Source organism: Lemur catta, chromosome 1 (genome assembly GCF_020740605.2).
Source record: "Lemur catta isolate mLemCat1 chromosome 1, mLemCat1.pri, whole genome shotgun sequence".
Classification (NCBI taxonomy): domain Eukaryota; kingdom Metazoa; phylum Chordata; class Mammalia; order Primates; family Lemuridae; genus Lemur; species Lemur catta.
This window is the reverse complement of record NC_059128.1, coordinates 107857696-107878111: the sequence shown is the minus strand read 5'-3', so window position 1 is coordinate 107878111 and position 20416 is coordinate 107857696. Positions and strand designations below refer to the sequence as shown.

Below are 20416 nucleotides of genomic sequence, written 5' to 3'. Positions count from 1 at the left end.
TCGGGGTCCAGCAGGCACCACACACCCACCTGCCCAGAGAGGGGACATCTCTCCTTGACCCTCAGGGTTCAGAAAAGCCTGGTGAGATCCGTGCAGCAGAGACACACCCCAGGCTCATGGCCCTCGGTCCACACAGCAACTGCCACCACAAGCTATCTCTGGACTCCTGTGCTTAGCGGGAGCACAAGCTACTCCAAAGGCACGTGACAGGGACACAGGGTCACTGTTGGGCTGGGGAAGTGCCTCCCGAGCTGCGGGCAGGACCACTGTCCGTAGGAGGGCGGCAGCGGATGCACAGGGCTGCGGCAAAGGTCAAGTCCACCCACAGCAACTTCTACGTGGCACTCATGTTAAGAATGACTATTACGTGGCCCCCCAAAATAATGTCACACTGCAAAGGAGAGCAGAAAAGGGCAAATGACATTTCTGCAAGTAATCTTTCTCAGGCAGGGGGTGCTGAGTCAACACTTTAATAGCGCCTTCCCATACTCATACCTGTGATTCATCTGGCTCCCAGGGAATGTTTTCTGCTCAAATGAAACACAACTGCGAGAAATACGACCAGGCAATGAATCACCAGGAAAGAGGGCTCGGCTCTGCGCCGCCCACCCTGGGTACCAACTCTGACCCGCGCGGGCCCTGCAACAAAGGAGGTACTCGCAAGACAAAACCACAGCTAAAAATACCCTGCCAGCCAGCCAGCCTCCAGCTTCTGCGGCTTACAACCGAGACAGCAGACAGCGGCACTAGGTGACAAGGAAAACCCCAAACCCAGGCGAGGCAGGGCCCTCTGGCAAATGATTGCCAATGCAGAACCGTCCCGACACTGTGGAGAAGCAGGAAGGGGCCACAGGACCTCCCTGCTGAGCAGAGGCAGCCTCTGCAGAGAACCTGCCCGGGGGCCAAACAGTGGGAGAGAAGGGTCTCTCCCAGAAGCAGGACGCCCCTGCAGGTGAGACAGCGGGCACAGCAGCCCCTTCCCACCATCAAGAGCAGCTGACCAGAAAACCAGCAGGACAGCCCGGTGCGAACTTGCTCCAGATGTGGGGTGCCGATCACTCTTGTGGTCACTGTGCAATGCCCCCTCAGCCTGGCACACTGTACTGTGGCAGCTGGGGAGGGGACCTCACAGGGAAGCAGGCTCCAGAGCTGCACTGTCCCAATAGCAGCCAGTGGTCCCACTTTTCTGTAGTGTCATCCCACAGCACCCAATTGCCAGAGCATCTTTAGACTTGACCCTGAACCCACGGTCCGTCCCCAAAGGTCCTGGCCCAAGTCCACGCAGCTCACAACAGGGCTGGGACAGGAGTAAGGGTGCCGCATGACCAGAGTGCGCTATGCAGCTCCAGGGCACAGCTGCGACCAAGGAGGGCTAACAAGATCATTCCCACGGATTTCCTAACAATAGCCCTCTGACTGCTCAGCTGCCCAGCAACCACGCAGGTGCTCTCTGTGAGTGCCCAGCAACTTGCCATGAAGTGGCACAGAAGGGAGGCTGGGCATGTGGACCAAGAGTTCTCGCCAGAACTCTTTCTGCCCTCAGCTGAGGAAAGGCCTCACCACCACAGACCACGCCAAGCTGAGGCCACAGCCACGGGTGTAACGGGAGGAGAGCAAAGCCCAGGCACTGGTGAGGCCTTTGCTCAGCAGCTCAGTCCAGGACTCCTTGCCCTGAGCAGCGAGATGAGACCCCACCCCAGACCCACACAGCCAGGGGCGCTGTGCGCTGCCAATCCCACCCCTTCCTCACCCTGGGCATGGGGTTCGACATCAGCATCACACCCCAGGATGAAGGCCAAAGGCCCCACCACCTGGTCCCTCCACATACTGGAATATCACTCAGCCACGAAAAGGAATGAGGCTCCGATACAAACTACGGCGTGGAGGGACCTTGAGGACATCGTGCTCAGTGAGAGACGCCAGACACAGAAGGACACAGAGTGTGTGACTCCATTTATATGAAATGTCCAGAATAGGCAGATCCACAGAGACAGCACGTGGATTCGTGGTTGTCCGGGTCTCAGGAGGAGATGGGGAGTGACTGCTCATGGGGAGGGGGCTTTTTAGAGTGACCAGAATGTTCTAGAAGTAGATAGTAGTGAAAGCTGCACGATCTATGAATATACTAAAAAACCACTGCATTGTACACTTTAAATGGGTGAATTTTATTGTATGTGAAAAGGCGCCAGCGACTTGGGGCCCCACCCTGGGCACACAGCCCTGCCCACTGCTCCTCTGCTCTCCCCTCTGGGCACTCCCTTCTCTCACACCCAGGGCTGGTGCAGCACCACCCGCCCCAAGGCCGTCTTTCCTATTGGAGGGTAAGAGCTCTGAGGGCAGGGGACTCTCAGGCCCCAAGGCAGTGACACCCACCCCAGGAGGAGCAGCTCTGGCTTGTGTCACTCAACTGAGCAGGAAAAGTAGCTCAGAGCAGTGGGATGGTGAGATAAGCAAAACCCATCAGGCCCAGAGAGCCAGCAGGTGACCACAGTCCCCATGCCCAAGGGCCATTGTTTACAGGCAGCTGTCCTTCCTTCCCTTCCCAGCAGTTTCCAGCCCAGCTGATAAACCCCTGCAGAAGGTATCTCAGTTGCACAAGGTGACCCTCACCCATTATTATCTGTCATACAAAGAACACTGGAGGAGCATCAGTCCCTCATGTCATTTTAATGAGGCAACGTAAGAACTGCCCTGCTCTTTCCTTTGAAACCCACTCCTAACTGCCCTCGTCCAGCCAAAGCTCAGGGCAACTGGGATGTGTCTTGGGGCTGCAGTCCTCAAATTTGGGCTCAATAAGCTCCTACTTAAGTCAACCCTGCCTCAGTTTCCTCCTCTAGGTGGACACAATGCGTTGCTTTTGACAGACCTAACAAGAACTGCTGACACTTAGGGTGAGTGTCTTCAGAAAGCCTAGGTTTTTGGGCCTGAGCCCATCAGACGCACTCAGTCCTTAGTACCAGCGAGGACAACTGCGCATGGCGTATGGGGCAGCACCGCTAAGCCTCAGTGCTACTGGCATTCAGGGTCCCACACTCTGTGTTGGGGCCACCCTGTGCACAGTGGGGTGTTGAGCAGCGTCCCTGGGCTTCCCTGAGGCCCAGCGGTGACAACCCAATGTTTCCAGGCATCACCAGGTGTGGTGTCCCCTGGGGGCAGAACCAGCCCTGCCTGCTGTTGGAACCTCTCCCAAACCAGTCTCTTCTGCCGTACCCCCAGCCCCAGCACACTCACCTCCCTGAAGTCCTGCAGGGCAAAGGGTGAGCCCCTCGCCCCAGACCCTGGCCTCATGGGGACAAAGTGGGGGACACAATTCCACTAAACATCCCTCACAGATCACAGCCAAAAGAGCAGTCAAACACAGAAATCCTTTCAGGAAAGAAACCTTCCGCCCATTCGCAGGCTGCCTTCAGGATGCAGGTCCTCTGGGCCCTCCCCCCAGGCCCCAGACACAGCCTGGGGTTGAGTGCAGAGCCCATCTGTGCTGCCCAGGCCAGAGCATAGGCCCGATCCCACCACTGGTCAGAATTCCGACAAAAAGTGTCAGGTTTTTAAAATTACGTTCACAAAAGTATTAAGAAAGTTAACATCATTTACCACGCATAAGCACCAGGTAGGATTCTAACATGCTTCCTGTGCTCTGTCCCACTCGTCCCATAACAGAGGGGACACAACTGTGCCACAGAGATGCAGATTATTCCAATGGCCACATGAAGTGGCAGAGCCAGTATTCAAACCTTAGCCACTAACCTGTGCTGTGGGCAGGGAGAGGGCCCAAGCACCGCAGGGCAGGGACCCCGAGAGGCACTAGAAAATGCAGCCAGGAGCACGGAGTCTGGGAAGAGAAGGACCCAAAGAAGGCGGCGAGTTCCTGGGACACACTGAAGGCCACCATGGGCCCCGGTGGACCAGAGAGGATGGAGCACAGCTCCCGGCTGCACCAGCACCCCAATGCCTTGCTTGGGGGCAGCAGGTGCTCAGTCAACACTGGCAGCATCACTGCAAGACACCCAACACCCTGCCTGCACACACTGATGGGACCAGCAGGAATGGTGTGGGGGGACAGAGGGGGCACAGAGGCAGCTAAGGTATAAAACCACACGAGACAGAAGGGAACCGAGTCACAGCATCCGCCCACTAGGGAGGCCAGGACACACTCCCCAGGCAGGGAGGAGACAACACCCAGGTTAGAGGGAACATCAGGTAGAAAGAGCAGGGAGGGACGCTTCCTGGGGCCCACCACCTGCAAACACATGAGCACCTGCAGATTCCAGCGAGGAAAGGGGGCCCCAAAATATTCTGTACCTGCCTGCACCAATATCAACATCAAGGATATAATTATACTACTTCCTAAGACACCACCACTGGGGAACTGGGTAAACGAACAGGTTCTCTATGTGATCTCTTATAACTGGGAGAGTGTGACCCTGTGACATATGCATTTGGTCTTTGTCTTCTTACCTCCTAAAATCCTAGGTTATCTCCTAAGTGATAAGTGTCTAGCTGTATGCTAATGAGCTGACTGGTGGCTGGCCACCCAGGTAGAGTGCTGGGACTCTAGCCCCACCCCAACTGTGGGGAAGGGCAAGGGGCAAGGGGCAGAAGGTGGAGTAGGTGACCTGTGGCCATGGATGTGATCATTCCAGCCCAGGTAATGGAGCTTCCATAAAAGCCCCAAAGGACTGGCTTCTGGGAGCTTCCAGATGGCCAAACTCCAGAGGTGCCTAGAGGGTGGCACCCGGTGCGGCTCTTCCTCTGTGTCCACAGGTATCCTCTGTCTGTCGGGTCCTTTATCATGAACCAGCCAATGAGAGCGTTTCCCTGTGTCCGGTGGGCCGCTCAAGGAGGCTAACCACGCCTGAGGGTGGTCACAGGACCCCCGACTTACAGCAGGTAAAAGAACCCAGGGCTCACAACTGGCATCTAAAGTGGGGGCAGTCTTGGGGACTGAGCCCTCAACCTCTGGCCCCAGAACTGAACTGAAGGGTCCAGCTGCTGTCGGCTGCAGAACTGGTTGGTTGCTGGGCCTATGGTGAAAAACCCCCAAACATTTGGAATTCCGAGTGCTGACTGTTGAATGAATACAGGAGAAACGCGTTGGCTTTCTTCCTACACATCACCAGTGCTGAGGAAAGAGAAGCAGCCCAGGGTGTCTGAGCTGTGGGAGGTGTCCAAGGTTTGCCAGGCCCAGAGCTGGGAGCAGGGACTTCAGTCACTGATGCCTGACCCGGGAGCCTAGCAGCGTCACCCTTTATCTCCAGATCCCTGGACTCTGTGACACAAAGATCAACGCATACAGTCAATCAATCACTCATGTTACTTTAAGTTCTTGGCAAACAACTTAGGAACTGGCTCTTCTTTTCACTGTACATTCAGGGCAACTTAGAGCCTATGTTCCCAGGTGCAGTCCTTAAACTTGGCCCAAATACCATCTCTACTTATATTAACTTTGCCCCAGTTTTCTTCTTTTAGGTCAATGGTGTAAATCTACAATTATCTCAAAACAAAAGGTTTAATTACAAAAAAAGAACATTAGTTGTGCACAGTGGTGGTGGCGCCCTGTAGTCCCAGTTACTCGGGAGACTGAGGTGGGATGATCGCTTGGGCCCACAAGTTCAAAGCCAGCCTGGGCAACAAAGCAGACCTCATCTCTTAAATTAAAAAAAAAAAGGAAACAAAGAAAGGAAAAAAAAGAAGAAAAGAGCAGTGTGATCTCAGGGAGACTAGGCTAGGGATCTAGCTCCTGGACAGCCCATCTTGCGCTATCAGGATGAAGCAGTCTACGTGGAACACCAGGTTTCTCCTACTATTCCTTCCTTTACTAAGGCAACTCCTTTAGCCACACAAAGTAGTCTAAAAGTTAATCTGCCTCCCACATGAGCTCGGATTAAGCAGGACACTCATGCACAGGGAGGTCAGAGTCAGAAAATAACTTCTGAGTCAAACGGCGGGATGGCTCACTCCGCCCCCCTCAGCTACTACTCACCCACTAACTGCCGCCCACGGTCGCTCATCAGAGAAGAGGGACACTCAGCCAGGGAGGCTCTCTGCCCGCCCACAGGCCGGTGAGTCAGGAAGGGGAAGGTCCCACTCCTTGCCCTCTCAGGTTCTTCCTGTCCACCTGCGCCTTTCCCACCAAAAGAAGGGCAAGTCCATCCTGCCTCACAAGTGCCACCATGCACTGCTCTCGGGAAGCAGTTCCCCAGGAACTCTAAAGCCATGTAACAAAAACCACCCTCCCTCCCTTCTATTGGCAAACGGCAAACCCCATTTCCAAAGGGCTCACTTCCGAGTGTGGACAGAGGTTTGCTTCCGCTTCCTCCTATATGAGCCCCTCCCCCCAAGAAGCCACCCACAACCTCCCCCAGAACAAAACTGGCAGCTCTCCCTCTGGGACCTCACTGTACTCAGCATTTTATCTGCTCAACTCTTGTTTATAATCTACCTACCTTCATTCCATGAATTTCTTGAGACTAAGAATGCCGGCTCACTGGCCTCTGCATCCCCCATAAATAGGGAAGGTATTCAGCAGGGGCTTTTGGAATAAATCAGGAATAAATGTGCTCGGTCCTTTCAAATGTGTGGTTGAGTACTCTGGCCCTCCGAAAACCTACGCTTCTCAAACAGTCCACGTTCCTCACGTGGCAATCACAGAATTCTCAACGCACATGAATTCCTACAAAGTACTGCCTCCTCATTCCTCACAGGAAGCCAGATTCCTCAATGGGAACGGAAAGTTAGAAGCCGTCACCACAAGGTTGTAAGAAGGTAGCTGCTGGCTACTCATGCTAAGAATTCTACTGGGCCCGCCCGCCCGCTGGCCCAGCACACACTGTCCCCTGCCAAGCCGAGTCCAGGCCAGTAAGGAAAAGGCGCTGGGCAGCTCAGTCCCGCCCTCCACTAGAAAGCGTGCTCCCACCAGCCCTGAGCAGAAGGCCTTACTTACAACCAGCGCCAGCCAGTCAGGTCACAAATCGCCCAGGCAGGGACAGTGGAGCTGTCTCCGCGTGAACTTTCCCGTTTAGTACTGGGGACAAGGGCAGAGGCAGCTGGCAAGACCACTGCCCAAGGCCCAGATACCAGGCTCCATGGATTTCTTAACTCTTTGAATACTCAAAAACAACAACTCTTACGATGGAGAAATGTGAGATGCACAAGTACACTGGCCCAGCAGTCCCATTCCGACAACCTTCCCCAGTGAGGTGAGCGCTAAGTTCACAGGAAGACTTGCCAGATGTTTAAGGCAGCTTCATTCTAATCCCTAAACACTAGACACAGCCCATGCATCTTGAGACCCACCGGCAAAGGGACAATCGCTGGTCCTCCCTCCAATGGCTTTGACTCAGCAAAATAAAGGGGATAATTTTGAAACCCCCAGCAATATGGGTGAATCGCAGACACATTCTGAGCGAGCCCCCCCAAATCCAAAAAGGCTACATGCGGCTGAGCCTATTCACCTGACTTTCTGGAAAACGCAAAACTTTCAGATAAGAACGGATCAGCCAGGTGGGAGGCGGGTGGGGAGTGACTGAACCATTGCACATCTGGTCTGTGACACTGGTTCAAAGACTTCATGCATTTGTCAAAACTCACACAACTGTGCCCTACAGGGAGCTATACTGTATGCTAACTAAAAGAGGGGAAAATAAAAGTTAAGTTTAAAATGGTGAGACGTCTTCTACCGCCTCCTAGGATGAGCAGACAGCGGAGGGGGGGAGGCGAGGAAGGGCTCGGTGAGCTTTGAATGTTTGAAGGTGGAAACCTGTAAACGCGCTACGGAGCCTCTGCTTTCAGTTTCTGTCGTTGGACATCTCCCCGCCCTGCTCCCGGCGCGGGCACACACCCGGAGCTGCCCAACCGGAAAAGCCAGAGCCCCAGGGCCAGACCTGGCGCCTCTGGGCGCGGGCCGGGCGCGAACAGAGCGCGCGGCCGGGCTGGAAGCCGCACGGAACCCTCCAAGTCGCCAGGACCCGGGGCCGCGCGCCAGCCCGGGCTACCCGGGCGCTCGCTGCGCGCTGACTCCGCCCCCGGACACCACGTTTCCAACAACTGACACATGCCGAGCGCGCGCGGGAGTCCCCGGGCGTGCGGGTTTCCCCCGCCGGGGTCCCCTGCAGGGCCGTCTCCCCGAAAACACAGTGCGTGCAAAAACAGATGCCCCGAAGTCGCTCGCCAACAGCGCCTACTCCGTTTCCCACCCAAAAGGCGCGCTGCCCAGGCCGGAGCGTGAACCGAGTGAGTGGGACACGCGGACGCAGGCACACCGCCTCCGCCACGGGCCGACGCCGTGACACCGACCCCCGGCGCCCCGCGTGGGCTTCTGGAACCACCTGGGGGTCTCATTTCCAAGTTTCCACCCGGCCTGTCGTTTCCAAGGGTCCCCAAGATCAAGGGGACAGTAATTCCTAACTTCCCAGGGTCGGGCCAACCCAAACGCACTCAAGATTAGGGGAACAAAATTTCCTAACTTCCCAGGGTCAGGCCAGTCTCGCCCATTCAAGATTAGCGGGACAAAATTCCTAATTAAAAAAAAAAAAACCCAGGAGGAAAAGGGGGAAGGAACAAGAGTGTCCTCAAAAATAGCAACAGGGGAGCGCAGCGCGCTGACAGCGCCAGGAGCGAGCCGCCAACGGCGCCCGGGGGCAACGGCAACACGAACTGCCGGGGGGCGCAGGGTCCCGCTCCCGCCCCGCGCGCGCCGGCTGCCACCTCCCGGGGAACGGCCGCGGGCCCCGGAAGGGCGCGAACCGGGTCCCCAACAACCACTTCGCGGCCCGGCTCCCGGCTCGGCGTCCCCTCGGGGCTCGGCGCGCCCGGTGGAGGGGCCGGGGGTCCCGGGACGCGGGGGAGGGGCGGCCCGGAGACGGGGGAGGGGCGGCACTCACGTAGACCGGCAGCGGCCACGGGTAGACGGCGGGCTCGGCCCCCACGGGCGACTTGAGTCTCAGCTCGAGCTTCTCCCCCATGTCGGCGAGCGCGACCGCCGCACCATGCTAGGCGGGCGGTTGGGGGAGGGGCGGGGCCGCCGGCGGGAGGGCGGGCGGAGGAGGGCGGGAGGGAGGGGCGGGAGGCTGAGGGGAGGGGGCCTGGCCTCGGCCGCCGCCGCCGCCGCCGCCGCCGCCGCCGCGCTCCCGTCCGGCCCCCGGCTCCCTCTTTGTGGTCACAGGCCCGGGGCCTCCAGCGCCGCCGCCATCTTGAGCCGGCGTGAGTCGAGCACAATGAGCCGGGGGCCGGGCGCAACCACTCGCCGCGCGCGCGCGGGGGGGCCCGGCGCGAGGAGGTCGGCGCGCGCCCGCCAACTCCGCCCGCGCGCCGCGCGCGCCACCCCCCCCGCCCCGCCCCGTGGACTCGCCCGCCCACCGGGATCCACGCACGCAAGTACGCACGCACGCACGCGCGTCCTCGGGTGCCCTCGCCCGCCCCGCCCACACCCGCCCGCCCCGCCTCCCGAAGCGGGGACCCCGGGATACCCTGCGGGCGCTGCGGGTTCGAATCCTGTCCCCAGAAGAGGACTCGGCCTGCCGCCCCGCGCACCGTGTAATAAAACCAGAAATCCTCGTGCGACGGAAGAGCCCCAGTGCTGGCCCCAACGCTAGCTCCAAGTGCGGGATTCATGCATATAATGCTGTTTGTTGAGCATCTAGGATGCGCCAGACACTGGGCACTCCGTACTGGCCCAGTAGAAAAAATGAAACGCGCTGCCCGCAGAGGGCTTCTACTTTATAGGAATAGTTGTAATAATGGTCAGGGGGAAAGATAATGACAGTGTCATAAATGCCCCTCCCCCCATGTTAATCTGTGTGTCCACTGGCTAGGCCAAACTTTATTCTAGATGTCCCCATAAAGGTATTTTCAGACTCGATTATCATTTAAATCAGGGCCTTTGAGTAAAGCAAATGGTTCTCGTGATGTGGGTGGGCCTGCCCAAGATTCCCTCCTAGACTAAACTTCTTATTTTTTTATTTTTTGCACAGAGTCTCTGTCACCTGGGCTAGAGTGCAGTGGCAATCAAGGGATTCTCCTGCCTCAGCCTCCTCAGCAGCTGGGATTACAGGCACCACTACATCCGAGCTAATTTTTCTATTTTTGAGTAGAGATGGAGGTCTCACTCTTGCTCAGGCTGGTCTCGAACTCCTGACCTCAAGTGATCCTCCCATCTCGGCCTCCCAGAGTACTAGGATTACAGGTGTGAGCCACCATGCCTGGCCTCTTTGGCTTTCCAGTGGAGTCCAGCTCTAACAAGAATCCTGCTATTAAGTCAGTTTAGGCTGGGCGTGATGGCTCACGCCTGTAATCCTAGCACTCTGGGAGGCCGAGGTGGGAGGATCACTTGAGCTCAGGGGTTTGAGACCAGCCTGAGCAAGAGCGAGACCCTATCTCTACTAAAAAAAATAAAAAGAAATTATCTGGACAACTAAAAATATGTAGAAAAAATTAGCCGGGCATGGTGGCGCATGCTTGTGGTCCCAGCTACCCGGGAGGCTGAGGCAGGAGGATTGCTGGAGCCCAGGAGTTTGAGGTTGCTGTGAGCTAGGCTGATGCCATGGCACTCTCTGTCTCAAAAAAAAAAAAAAAAGTCAGTTTAGAAGGCATCGCCCATCCTCCATAGCTGGGTATCTGACCAAATTCCTCACCCCCAACCTTGGCCTTGCTGCCTTGGCCTTCTGTCTGGTCACCCCAGCCTGCCTTCAGCAAGAATCCTGTTAGGTTGGTTTTGCCAGAATCCTCCTTCCTCCCTGGGCTGCCTTTTAGTGATTTTCCATCCACTGACTCCTGCCTCCCTTGCTCCTTGGCTGTGAGTTCCTATTTTTCCTGGCTGTATTTAGAGTCAGGCGAGTCCAGTCTCTCGCCCCTACCTCAAAACCCTGTTGCGTGGTCCCTACACCTGCTCAGAGGGTCCTGAGTAAAGTCTGCCCTACTGTGCTTGTAGCAAGTGTCATTGAATCATTTCTTCTTTAACAGGCCTCATCCAATCAGTTGAAGACCTTAAGAGAAAAAGAAAACAAGGTCCCCTACCCCCAAGGAAGAGGGAATTCGGCCTCCAGGCTGCAGCATACATCCATTTTTCCTGATGTCCAGACTGCCAGCCTGCCCTGCAAATCTCAGACCTTCTGCCTCATGATTGCGTGTGCCAGTTCCTTAAAATAAAACTCTGTTCTGTACAGGGCATCCTCCTCAGTGCTCCTTGTGCCCTGCCCCCAAGGAATGCAGCCACCTCTATTTACCACTGAGCACCTGCTGTCCTTCCCATATCTCCCTTCCATGTGGAAACTTTCCAGGGGGGCAGGTGGTGCTGGTGTCTGCTCTGCCCAGGTGAGGTGCCCTGAGCATTGGACAGGGGCAGCAGCTGGCCCAGGGGCCCATGGGTGAGAGGTGAGGAGGCTGAGATTTCAGCACAGGTGGAGTTCTAATAGCAGAGGCTATGCTCAGCCAGGACCCAGCTAAGTCTTCAGGCAGCAAGAAGGGCCTTCCTGAACCCCAGTGTAGACTCAGCCACCCTGGCACCTTCACATAGGTCTCCACTGTTGGGCACCAGTTCAGAGCCCGGCATTGAGCAGGTGACAGATGGATGATGCTTATGGGGAACGAGTGGGGTGGAGTCCACAGCCCATCAGCCCTGCAAAGCCAAAAATATTCATCTGTGTTTATTTTCTGTGTGTATTATGGAAAACTCCATCCACCCCTACGGACTCATATGGCTCGTGTAGATCAACTTAAATCTCACCAGGAAGGAGATGGGGTTCGGGTGTGGCACCTCCTGCAGGAGGAAGTGCCAGGTGACCTGAACCTGATGACTTGGTGCTCATGGGCATCCCCCCTGCTGCGCCAGCCATCTGCTGTGGGTCCAGGACCAGGGCAGGCTTAGCAGGGGGAGGGGTGCCTGGAGCCAACACCCTCCACATAGTTGTCCCTTGGGAAACTCTGGGTTCAGCCCAGCCTTGTGTCTGCTTCTCGGGGGCACAGCATTCATGGGATGGGAAGGGTCACCATGGGTGGCTGTTTTGGGGATGCCATGCCTGCCAGTCTAGGGTCAGCATGTCCTTAACTCAGTTTCTTGTTTGTTCTGTCTTTTTTATCAGAGACTCCACTCATGCTGTCTATGCCGAGCTTACAACATGTTACTACTTTGCTGTCCAGACCAGGGGTTCTCAACAAGGGATGATTTTACCCCCAGGAGACACTGGGTGATGTCCGGGGATATTTGTGATTGTCACATTGGGGGGTGCTCCTGGCATGGGGTGGGTGGAAGCAGGGACACTGCTCAGCACCTTCAATGCCCAGGGCAGCCCCACACAGAGAAAGATCTGGCCCCAGTGTCCACAGTACCCAGGGGGCTGTGGGGGGAGATCCACTTTAGAAGTCTCAGGAGTTACAAGCCCTGCCCCTGACTCCCTGCCTGGACTTCACGCATCCCAGGGGTCTCTCCCATCCTATTTCTTTCTCTCTGTGTCTATCTCTTTGTTAAATAAATCCTTCATTGGCACGATTTATTTCTCTTATTCTCCATAGTAGCATTGAGTGTTCTCAAACGATACAACAAACAGATGTCATGGAACCATCTACCCTACATGCATGCACATGGGTGACTCTCCCAAACTATGTTTTGCGAAGCAGACCAGATCAGAACGATGCAGTAGGGTCCATATGTATGGGAGCAGAAGACAGTGAGCTGGGGACAGTGTTTGCCCTGGGGGGAGCTGCAGAGGTGAGGCAGGGGTTGCGGAGCTGGCCCTGTTACAGGGGCCATGAGTTTCTGCCATGTCCCCATCGTGAACTTTTGTGTATGTGTGTCAGTAAAAAGCCTTTTCAAAAGAGACTCCCCTGGTGGCTGTGAGAACAAACTGGGAGGTTTAGGGATGGGGAAAAGGAAGCCACTGGGAGAGGAGGGGCCTTGTCCAGGGGACAGGTGGGAATATGAGGATGGACACCCCCCACCAGGAGCAGATGGGCCACGTGGCCCTCCAGGGACAGCCCTGGGCTCCCAGAGGAAGGGGTCTCTGCTCCCTCCCTGCTTGTAACCCCCTTGAGCCCTAGAAACCCAGACCCAGCCCCTGCCTGAGGGACAAGCTGGATCCTCTGCCTCCCAGAGCCACAGCTACTTATATTTTAAGCTTCCATCGCTTAGTGCACAGTCTGAGCTGCCAGGGAGCCCTGGCTCCCTCTGTCGTCTCTCCTCGTCACCTCCCTTCTCTGCCTCCCTATCTCTGTCTATCTCTGTGTCTCTGTCTCTCTCTCTATCTCTCTCTCTGTCTCTATCTCTTTGTCTCTGTATCTCCCTGTCTGTCTCTGTCTCTCTATTTCTCTGTCTCTGTCTCTCTCTGTCTCTCTGTCTCTCTCTTTATCTCTGTCTCTCTGTCTCCCTCTCTCCCTCTCTGCAGAAACCCCCCAGGGTTCCCCACACCCAGATCTGGGCTGTCCATCAGAGAACATGGCTCTCAGGCCCTTGCTCCCCTCCCCCCAACCCCACTTTCTCCATTGCAGGATGGTCAGGGCCAACCCTGGCCAGGAGAGACCCAGGGCCCAGGGCACATGCTGTCCCCTGCCTGGAACGTTCTTCCCGGGACTCCTCCCTCCATCCTCCACCTCCTTCCTGGGCTCAGCTCACGCTCAGTGCCTCCAGAACCTTCCCCACTCCCTAGGGAAGACCAGGGCCTACCTGGCACTGCCAGGGTCCACGCATCCCTGCCCAGCTGGGTGACCCCAAGAGAGTCACCATGTCCCCCTGGTTTCCTCTTTGCAACTGTGGGTGCCAAGGTCCCACCATGGCACCTGGCAAATGGGGCCCTAGAAGTGTCAAAGGACAAGATTCCTACAAGTTTTCTTTAAAGATCTCAATTAACTTTATTGTGCTTCTAGAATCAGGCACACTTCACTCCACAGAATAGAATGAGTGTCCCAGCAGGTGGGCAGAGGTGATGGGCTGTGTAGACAGAGCAGGGGCTGAAGGAGGCAGACACAAAACAAGAAGTAGATTCATCATTTTAAAGTCATTTTCCTTGTGAGGCTGGGATGGGGACAGAATGACAGAGCACTGAGTGGGTGGCAGCAGGTGATGCCATGTGGAGAATTACAGCAGAGGGAACCCCATGGTCATGCCAAAGAAACTAGCCTGTTTTGGGAAATTTGGCTGTTGTATATATCCTGACTGCTAGGGAGAATCAGATAACTCAGTTTGGGTTTGGAACCCTAGAACCTCGGCATGAATGACCACATGTTGATTTTTAGTCTGGGCTGTGGGGGCCTCGTGCAGGAGCTTGGTTCCAAATAATGGCTTCCTATAATTTTTATTTTTATTTTATTTTATTTTTTTTTTTGAGATAGAGTATCACTCTGTTGCCTGGGCTAGAGTGCCATGGCATCAGCCTAGCTCACAGCAACCTCAAACTCCTGCGCTCAAGCAATCCTACTGCCTCAGCCTCCCGAGCAGCTGGGACTACAGGCATGTGCCACCATGCCCGGCTAATTTTTTCTATATATTTTTAGTTGTCCATATAATTTCTATTTTTAGTAGAGACGGGGTCTCGCTCTTGCTCAGGCTGGTCTCGAACTCCTGAGCTCAAATGATCTGCCCACCTTGGCCTCCCAGAGTACTAAGATTACAGGCATGAGCCACTGCACCCGGCCGAGATGGGGTCTTTCTGTGTTGCTGAGGGTGGTATTTTATGCCTGTAATGCCAGCACTTTGGGAGGCCAAGGCAGGAGGATCACTTGAGCTTAGGAGTTGGAGGCTGCAGTGAGCCCCCCTGCGCTCCAGCCTGGGAGACAGAGCGAGACTTCCTTTCTAAAAAAAAAAAAAAAAAAAAGCAAAAGCTAAACATATTATTGTATCAATGTTAAATTTCCTGAACATGGTTACCTTACTGTGGTTATATGGGAGAATACTCCTGTTCTTGGGATGGGGGGGAGGTAAGAACATAAATTCTGGAGTCATGGTGCCACCTGTCAGTTGAGGGTTCAAATCCCAGTTCAGTCCCTTAGCAGTTGTTTGCTTTTGGGCCATGGTCCCCAGTCTCTGATTTTTATATAAACCTCATATGGGAGTTAAATGAGGTGCCATAGATAAACTTACAGCATATGCTCAGTAAATATGCCTATTATTATGATAATCAATGTCAGCATTATTAACACCTTTGTCCCTCCTACTTTCCATGGGCTCAGGCAAACAGGGAAGGTAATGACTCCCCTATACAATTGGGGAAAGGGAGGCCCAGGATCATACTGTCAGGCTGAATGTCCAGTGGGGCCTTGGCGAGGAGCAGGCTCCATCCTCTGTCCCGGCTCCTCAGCCTGCTCCCTGGCAGCCTGACCTTACATCATCTCTCCAGGAATTGTCAGGCCCTCTCCCACCTCCCAGTGGACATGGCACCTGTGGTTACCAGGGCCACAGGTGATGCAAGATGATGGATTCCTTGCTGGGCCTCGCCTTGGACCTCTGGAGCCACCAAGGGCCCAATGGGTGTCTCGAGGGGTGGGGGGTGCTCGATCACTCACCCACGCACCTGGCTCCATCCTCAGGACAGGCTGCTGCTCAAAGACAGAGGCACCAGGTGTTTCTGACTCTGAGCCAGACAGCTCTGCTGGATGACCTGACCTCTGAGACTTCCAAAACTGCCAGGTGGCACTGTCAGGATTGCATCATGTATTCATTCAACAAACGTTGTTGGCAAAACCAAGCATTACAACTATTATGTACCCATGGTAATTAAAAATAAAAATTAAAAAACAAAATGAAACAAGTGGTGACAAGAATGGAGCTCACTGGGAATGCTCACTCACTGATGTTGGGATTGCAAATTCCTACCACCGTTTTGGAAAACTGCTGTCACCTAATTAAAACTAAACATACGCTTACACCAGGACATAGGTCCACCAAAAATCATGTAGGAGAATGTTCATATGGGCCAGGCACAGTGGCTCACGCCTGTAATCCCAGCACTCTGGGAAAACGAGGCAAGAGGATCACTTGAGACCAGGAGTTCGAGCCCAGACTGAACAACATAGTGAGACCTCATCTCTACAAAAAATAAAATATTAGCCAGGCGTGGTGGTGCAAACCTGTAGTCCCAGCTACTTGAGAGGCTAAGGCAGGAGGATTGCTTGACCCCGGAAATTGGAGGCTGCAGTGAGCTATGACGACACCACTGCATTCCAGCCTGGGTGACAGAGTGAGACCCTGTTTCAAAAAAAAATGTACAGGCTGGGTGTGGTGGTTCACGCCTGTAATCCTAGCACTCTAGAAGGCTGAGGTGGGTGGATCATTTGAGCTCAGGAGTTCGAGACCAACCTGAGCAAGAGTGAGACCCTGTCTCTACTAAAAATAGAAAGAAATTATGTGGAGAACTAAAAATATATAGAAAAAATTATCCGGGCGTGGTGGCACATACCTATAGTCCCACCTACTTGGGAGGCTGAGGCAGAAGGATCACTTGAGCCCAGGAATTTGAGGTTGCTGTGAGCTAGGCTGATGACATGGCACTCTAGCCTGAGCAACAAAGTGAGACTCTGTCTCAAAATATATATATACATATATATATGTATAACAAAAAAAATGTACATAGTAGTGATAGGTTACACATCATCAAAATGAAAACTTTTCCTGCTGAAAGAGCATCATTGAGAAGTGAAAAGAAAACCTGTAAAGACAGGAGAAAATGTTTGCAAATCATGTATCTTATAAGGGACTGGTGTCTAGAATATATAAAGCATTCTTACAACTCAACAATATTAGGTTTTTAAGTATGAAATGTCTGATTTCATTAAGTACTAAGTTTGACAGTTGATATCTCTGACATTTCACTTTGACACTTCTTGTTTTATCTTCATTGCGAAGGTACAGTCTTTCAAATGCATGTTTTGGCTTGTGATTATCTTTCAAATCTTTTTGTAAGAGCAATTTTTGTGAAACGAGGCATAAGTCAAAAATTCATGTTATTTTCAAATACGAGTTCCATTGTGGAACCAATACAGCACGGATAGCTCAAAATATCAATGAAGTGTTTGGGAAGGATGTGGCTAATGAACGCATGCTACGTCAATGGTTTGAGAAGTTCCGTTGTGGTGATTTTAATCTTGAAAATGAGCCACATGGGTGACCTGAGACCAAGGTGGATAATGATGAGCTGAAAGCTCTAGTGGAAGCAAATCCATCTCAACCTATGTGTGAATTAGCAGCAAGGTTTGATGTTATTAATGCTATTCCACAATATTGGACTATTTGAAACAAATTGGCAAGGTAAAGAAGCTGGATAATGGGTTCTGCATGAATTAAATGAAGGTCAAAAGAGAAATTGTCTGGAAGCTTGCCTTTCTTTGCTGTCACGACATAAAGGTGAACCATTTCTACACCATATTGTGAAATGATCTACACCATAATGAAAAATGGACTCTTGGCTGGTTTCAGTGACACACGCCTATAATCCTAGCACTCTGGGATGCCGAGGTGGGAGGATTGCTTGAGTTCAGGAGTTTGAGACCAGCCTGAGCAAGAGCAAGACCCTGTCTCTACTAAAAATAGAAAGAAATTAGCCAAACAACTAAAACTAGAAAAAATTAGACGGGCATGGTGGTGCGTGCCTGTCGTCCCAGCTACCCAGGAGGCTGAGGCAGGAGGATTGCTTGAGCCCAGGAGTTTGAGGTTGCTGTGAACTAGGCTGACACCACGGCACTCTAGCCCAGGCAAGAGAGTGAGACTCTAACTCAAAAAAAAAAAAAAAAAAAAAAAAAGAAAGAAAGAAAGAAAAAGAAAAATGGATTCTTTCTGACAATTGCAAGCATTTGGCATAATGGTTGGATAATGATGAAGTGCCAAAACATAGTCCAAAACTGAATATTCAGCAAAAAAAGCTAATGATGTCTATTTGGTGGTCCAGCGCTGGTATTATCACTACAGCTTCATGAAACCTGGTCGATTGATCGCAGTGGATATCTACTGCCTTCATCCATTGTCATGAGGATCAAAATACAAGAACATATGTGGGGTATTCCATAGTCACTCACTGAATGCTCCTATAAAATGGTGCCTGATCTGGCCCTTACTAACCCTGCCGAGTTCACCTTCCTCAATCCCCACCAGCCCTGCCAGCCTCCTCTCTGCTCCTCCTGCTGCTAAGCTTGAGTGGACCCTGCACTTTGTCCTCACATCTGCCTGGACCACTTTTCCCCAAAACTTTCTCCCAGCTGTGAATTTGTCCTCCATCTCTACTCCTTGCCAAAGTTGGCATACGGTAGATAGTATGTTATTTGATGGGTGGATGGATGGGTGGGTGAATAGATGGATGGATGGATGGATGGGTGGATGGATGGATGGATGGATGGCAGGATGGATGGATGGATGGGTGGATGGGTGGATGGGTGGATGGTTGGATGGTAGGATGGATGGGTAGATGGATGGGTGAGTGGATGGATAGATGGTAGGATGGATGGATGGATGGGTGGGCGGATGGGTGAGTGGGTGGATGGATGGGTGAGTGGGTGGGTAGGTAGATGAAATGGCTGGGTGGATGGATGAATGGGTGAGTGGGTGGGTAGGTGGATGGATGGATGGGAGGATGGGTGGATGAAAGGGTGTGTGGGTGGGTGGATGGATGGGTGGATGGATGGGTGAGTGCATAGATGGTAGGATGGATGGATGGTTGGGTGGGTGGATGGATGGATGGTAGGATGGATGGATGGATGGGTGGGTGAATGGGTAAGTGGGTGGATGGATGGGTGAATGGATGGATGGTAGGATGGATGGGTGAGTGGGTGGGTAGGTAGATGAAATGGCTGGGTGGATGGATGGATGGATGAATGGGTGGGTAGGTGGATGGATGGATAGGAGGATGGGTGGATGGATGGGTGAGTGGGTGGGTGGGTGGACGGATGGCTGGATGGGTGAGTGGGTGGGTAGGTAGATGGGATGGATGGATGGATCATTTGTGGACCAGGGAACTAATTCAGGGCTGTAGCTGGGACTGATGACAGATGTCCGAACCTCCTATCAGGTGCCAGAGCTCAGGGCTCCAGGCCAAGATCCTTCCAGAGGAGCTGCCCCTTTTCTGAGCCTGTCTAACACTGCTCTCTGCTGGCCACCCCAGAGATTGCAGACAGCCCACCAGCTTCCAGGATGTAAAAACTCAGCTCTTGTCAAAAACATTCTTCAATCTATATCAACATAAACATTTATTTTGTTTGTTTGTTAACATAAATAACAGACCTCTGTATATACTTAAACATTTCTTTTTTAAAAAAAATTTTTAAGAGACAGGGCTCACTCTGTTGCCCAGGCTGGAGTGCAGTGATGTCATCATAGCTCACTGCAGCCTCCGACTCCTGGGCTCAAACAATCCTCCTGCCTCAGCCTCCTGAATAGCTGGGCCTACAGGTGGCAAATTTGCCACCACACTTGGAAAATTTTCCTATTTTTTTGTAAAGATGGGATCTTGCTTTTGCTCAGGCTGGTGTCAAACTCCTGACCTCAAGTGATCCTCTGGCCTTGGCCTCCCAGAGTGCTAGGATTACAGGCGTGAGCCATCTTGTCTGACCTTTATTTTTTTTTTATTGTAGTAAAAAACACCTAACATTAAGTTTACCATTGTAACCATTTTTAAGTGTACAGTTTAGTAGCGTTAAGCATATTCACACGGTTGTGCTAGGACTCTCTTATCACTTTTTCATCTTTCAACACTGAAAATGTATACCCACTACGTAATTCCTCCTCCCCTCTCCCTGCCCTTCCTACCTTGGCAACCACCTTCCTATTAATACTTCCTGTTTCTATGATTTTGACTACTTTAAATATTCCTAAGGAGTGGAATCATACAATGCTTATCCTTTTGTGACTGGTTTATTTCCCTTAGCAAAATGTTCTCAACGTTCATTGCTATTACATGTGGCAGAAATTCCTACTTTTTTTTTTAAGACAAGATCTTGCTTTGTCCCTGAGCTAGAGTGCAATGGTTTCACCATAGCTCACTGCAGCCTCAAACTCTTGGGCTCAAGGCATCCTCCTGCCTCAGCTTCCCAAGTGGCTGGAACTACATGTGGGCACCACTGCCACCATACCTGGCTAATTTTTTTGTATTTTTTTGTAGAGACTGGGTCTTGCTCTTGCTCAGGCTGGTCTCTAACTTCTGGTTTCAAGCAATGCTCCTGCCTCGGCCTCCCAAAGTGCTGGGATTACAGGTGTGAACCACTGTGCTCAGGCCCTGAAGCCCTTTTATAAGAGCTCTACTTCCATCTACGAGGGCCCTGTTTTCATGATTTAATCACCTCCTAAAGCCTCTACCTCTTATCACCTTAGCGATTAAGTGTCAACACATAAATTTTGGGGAATATTCAGCACTCTATCACCATAGATTATTTCTTGAACTTCACATTAATGGAATAATACCATTGACAGTCTTTTGTGTCTGGCTTATCTTATTCAACACTGAGTCTG

General features: G+C 52.8%; 1 protein-coding gene across 6 annotated transcripts in view; it reads right to left on the bottom strand.

Moving 5' to 3' along the window:
* DOT1L (DOT1 like histone lysine methyltransferase) overlaps positions 1 to 9019 on the bottom strand; it is a 52569-nt gene extending 43550 nt beyond the window's left edge. For 3 of the 6 annotated variants that reach the window (XR_006733530.1, XM_045543955.1, XM_045543994.1), the window contains exon 1: positions 8883 to 9019. Coding sequence is in view for 3 of the 6 variants with exons in the window: in XM_045543955.1 (XP_045399911.1) it covers positions 8883 to 8963 (81 nt within the window). In the remaining 3 variants the exon portion in view is untranslated. Of the gene's footprint in view, positions 1 to 29; positions 52 to 6446; positions 6468 to 8882 lie in introns of those variants that run through there. The other 3 variants (XM_045543986.1, XM_045543967.1, XM_045543977.1) reach the window with 3 other exon arrangements.
* Positions 9020 to 20416: the final 11397 nt, after the last annotated feature.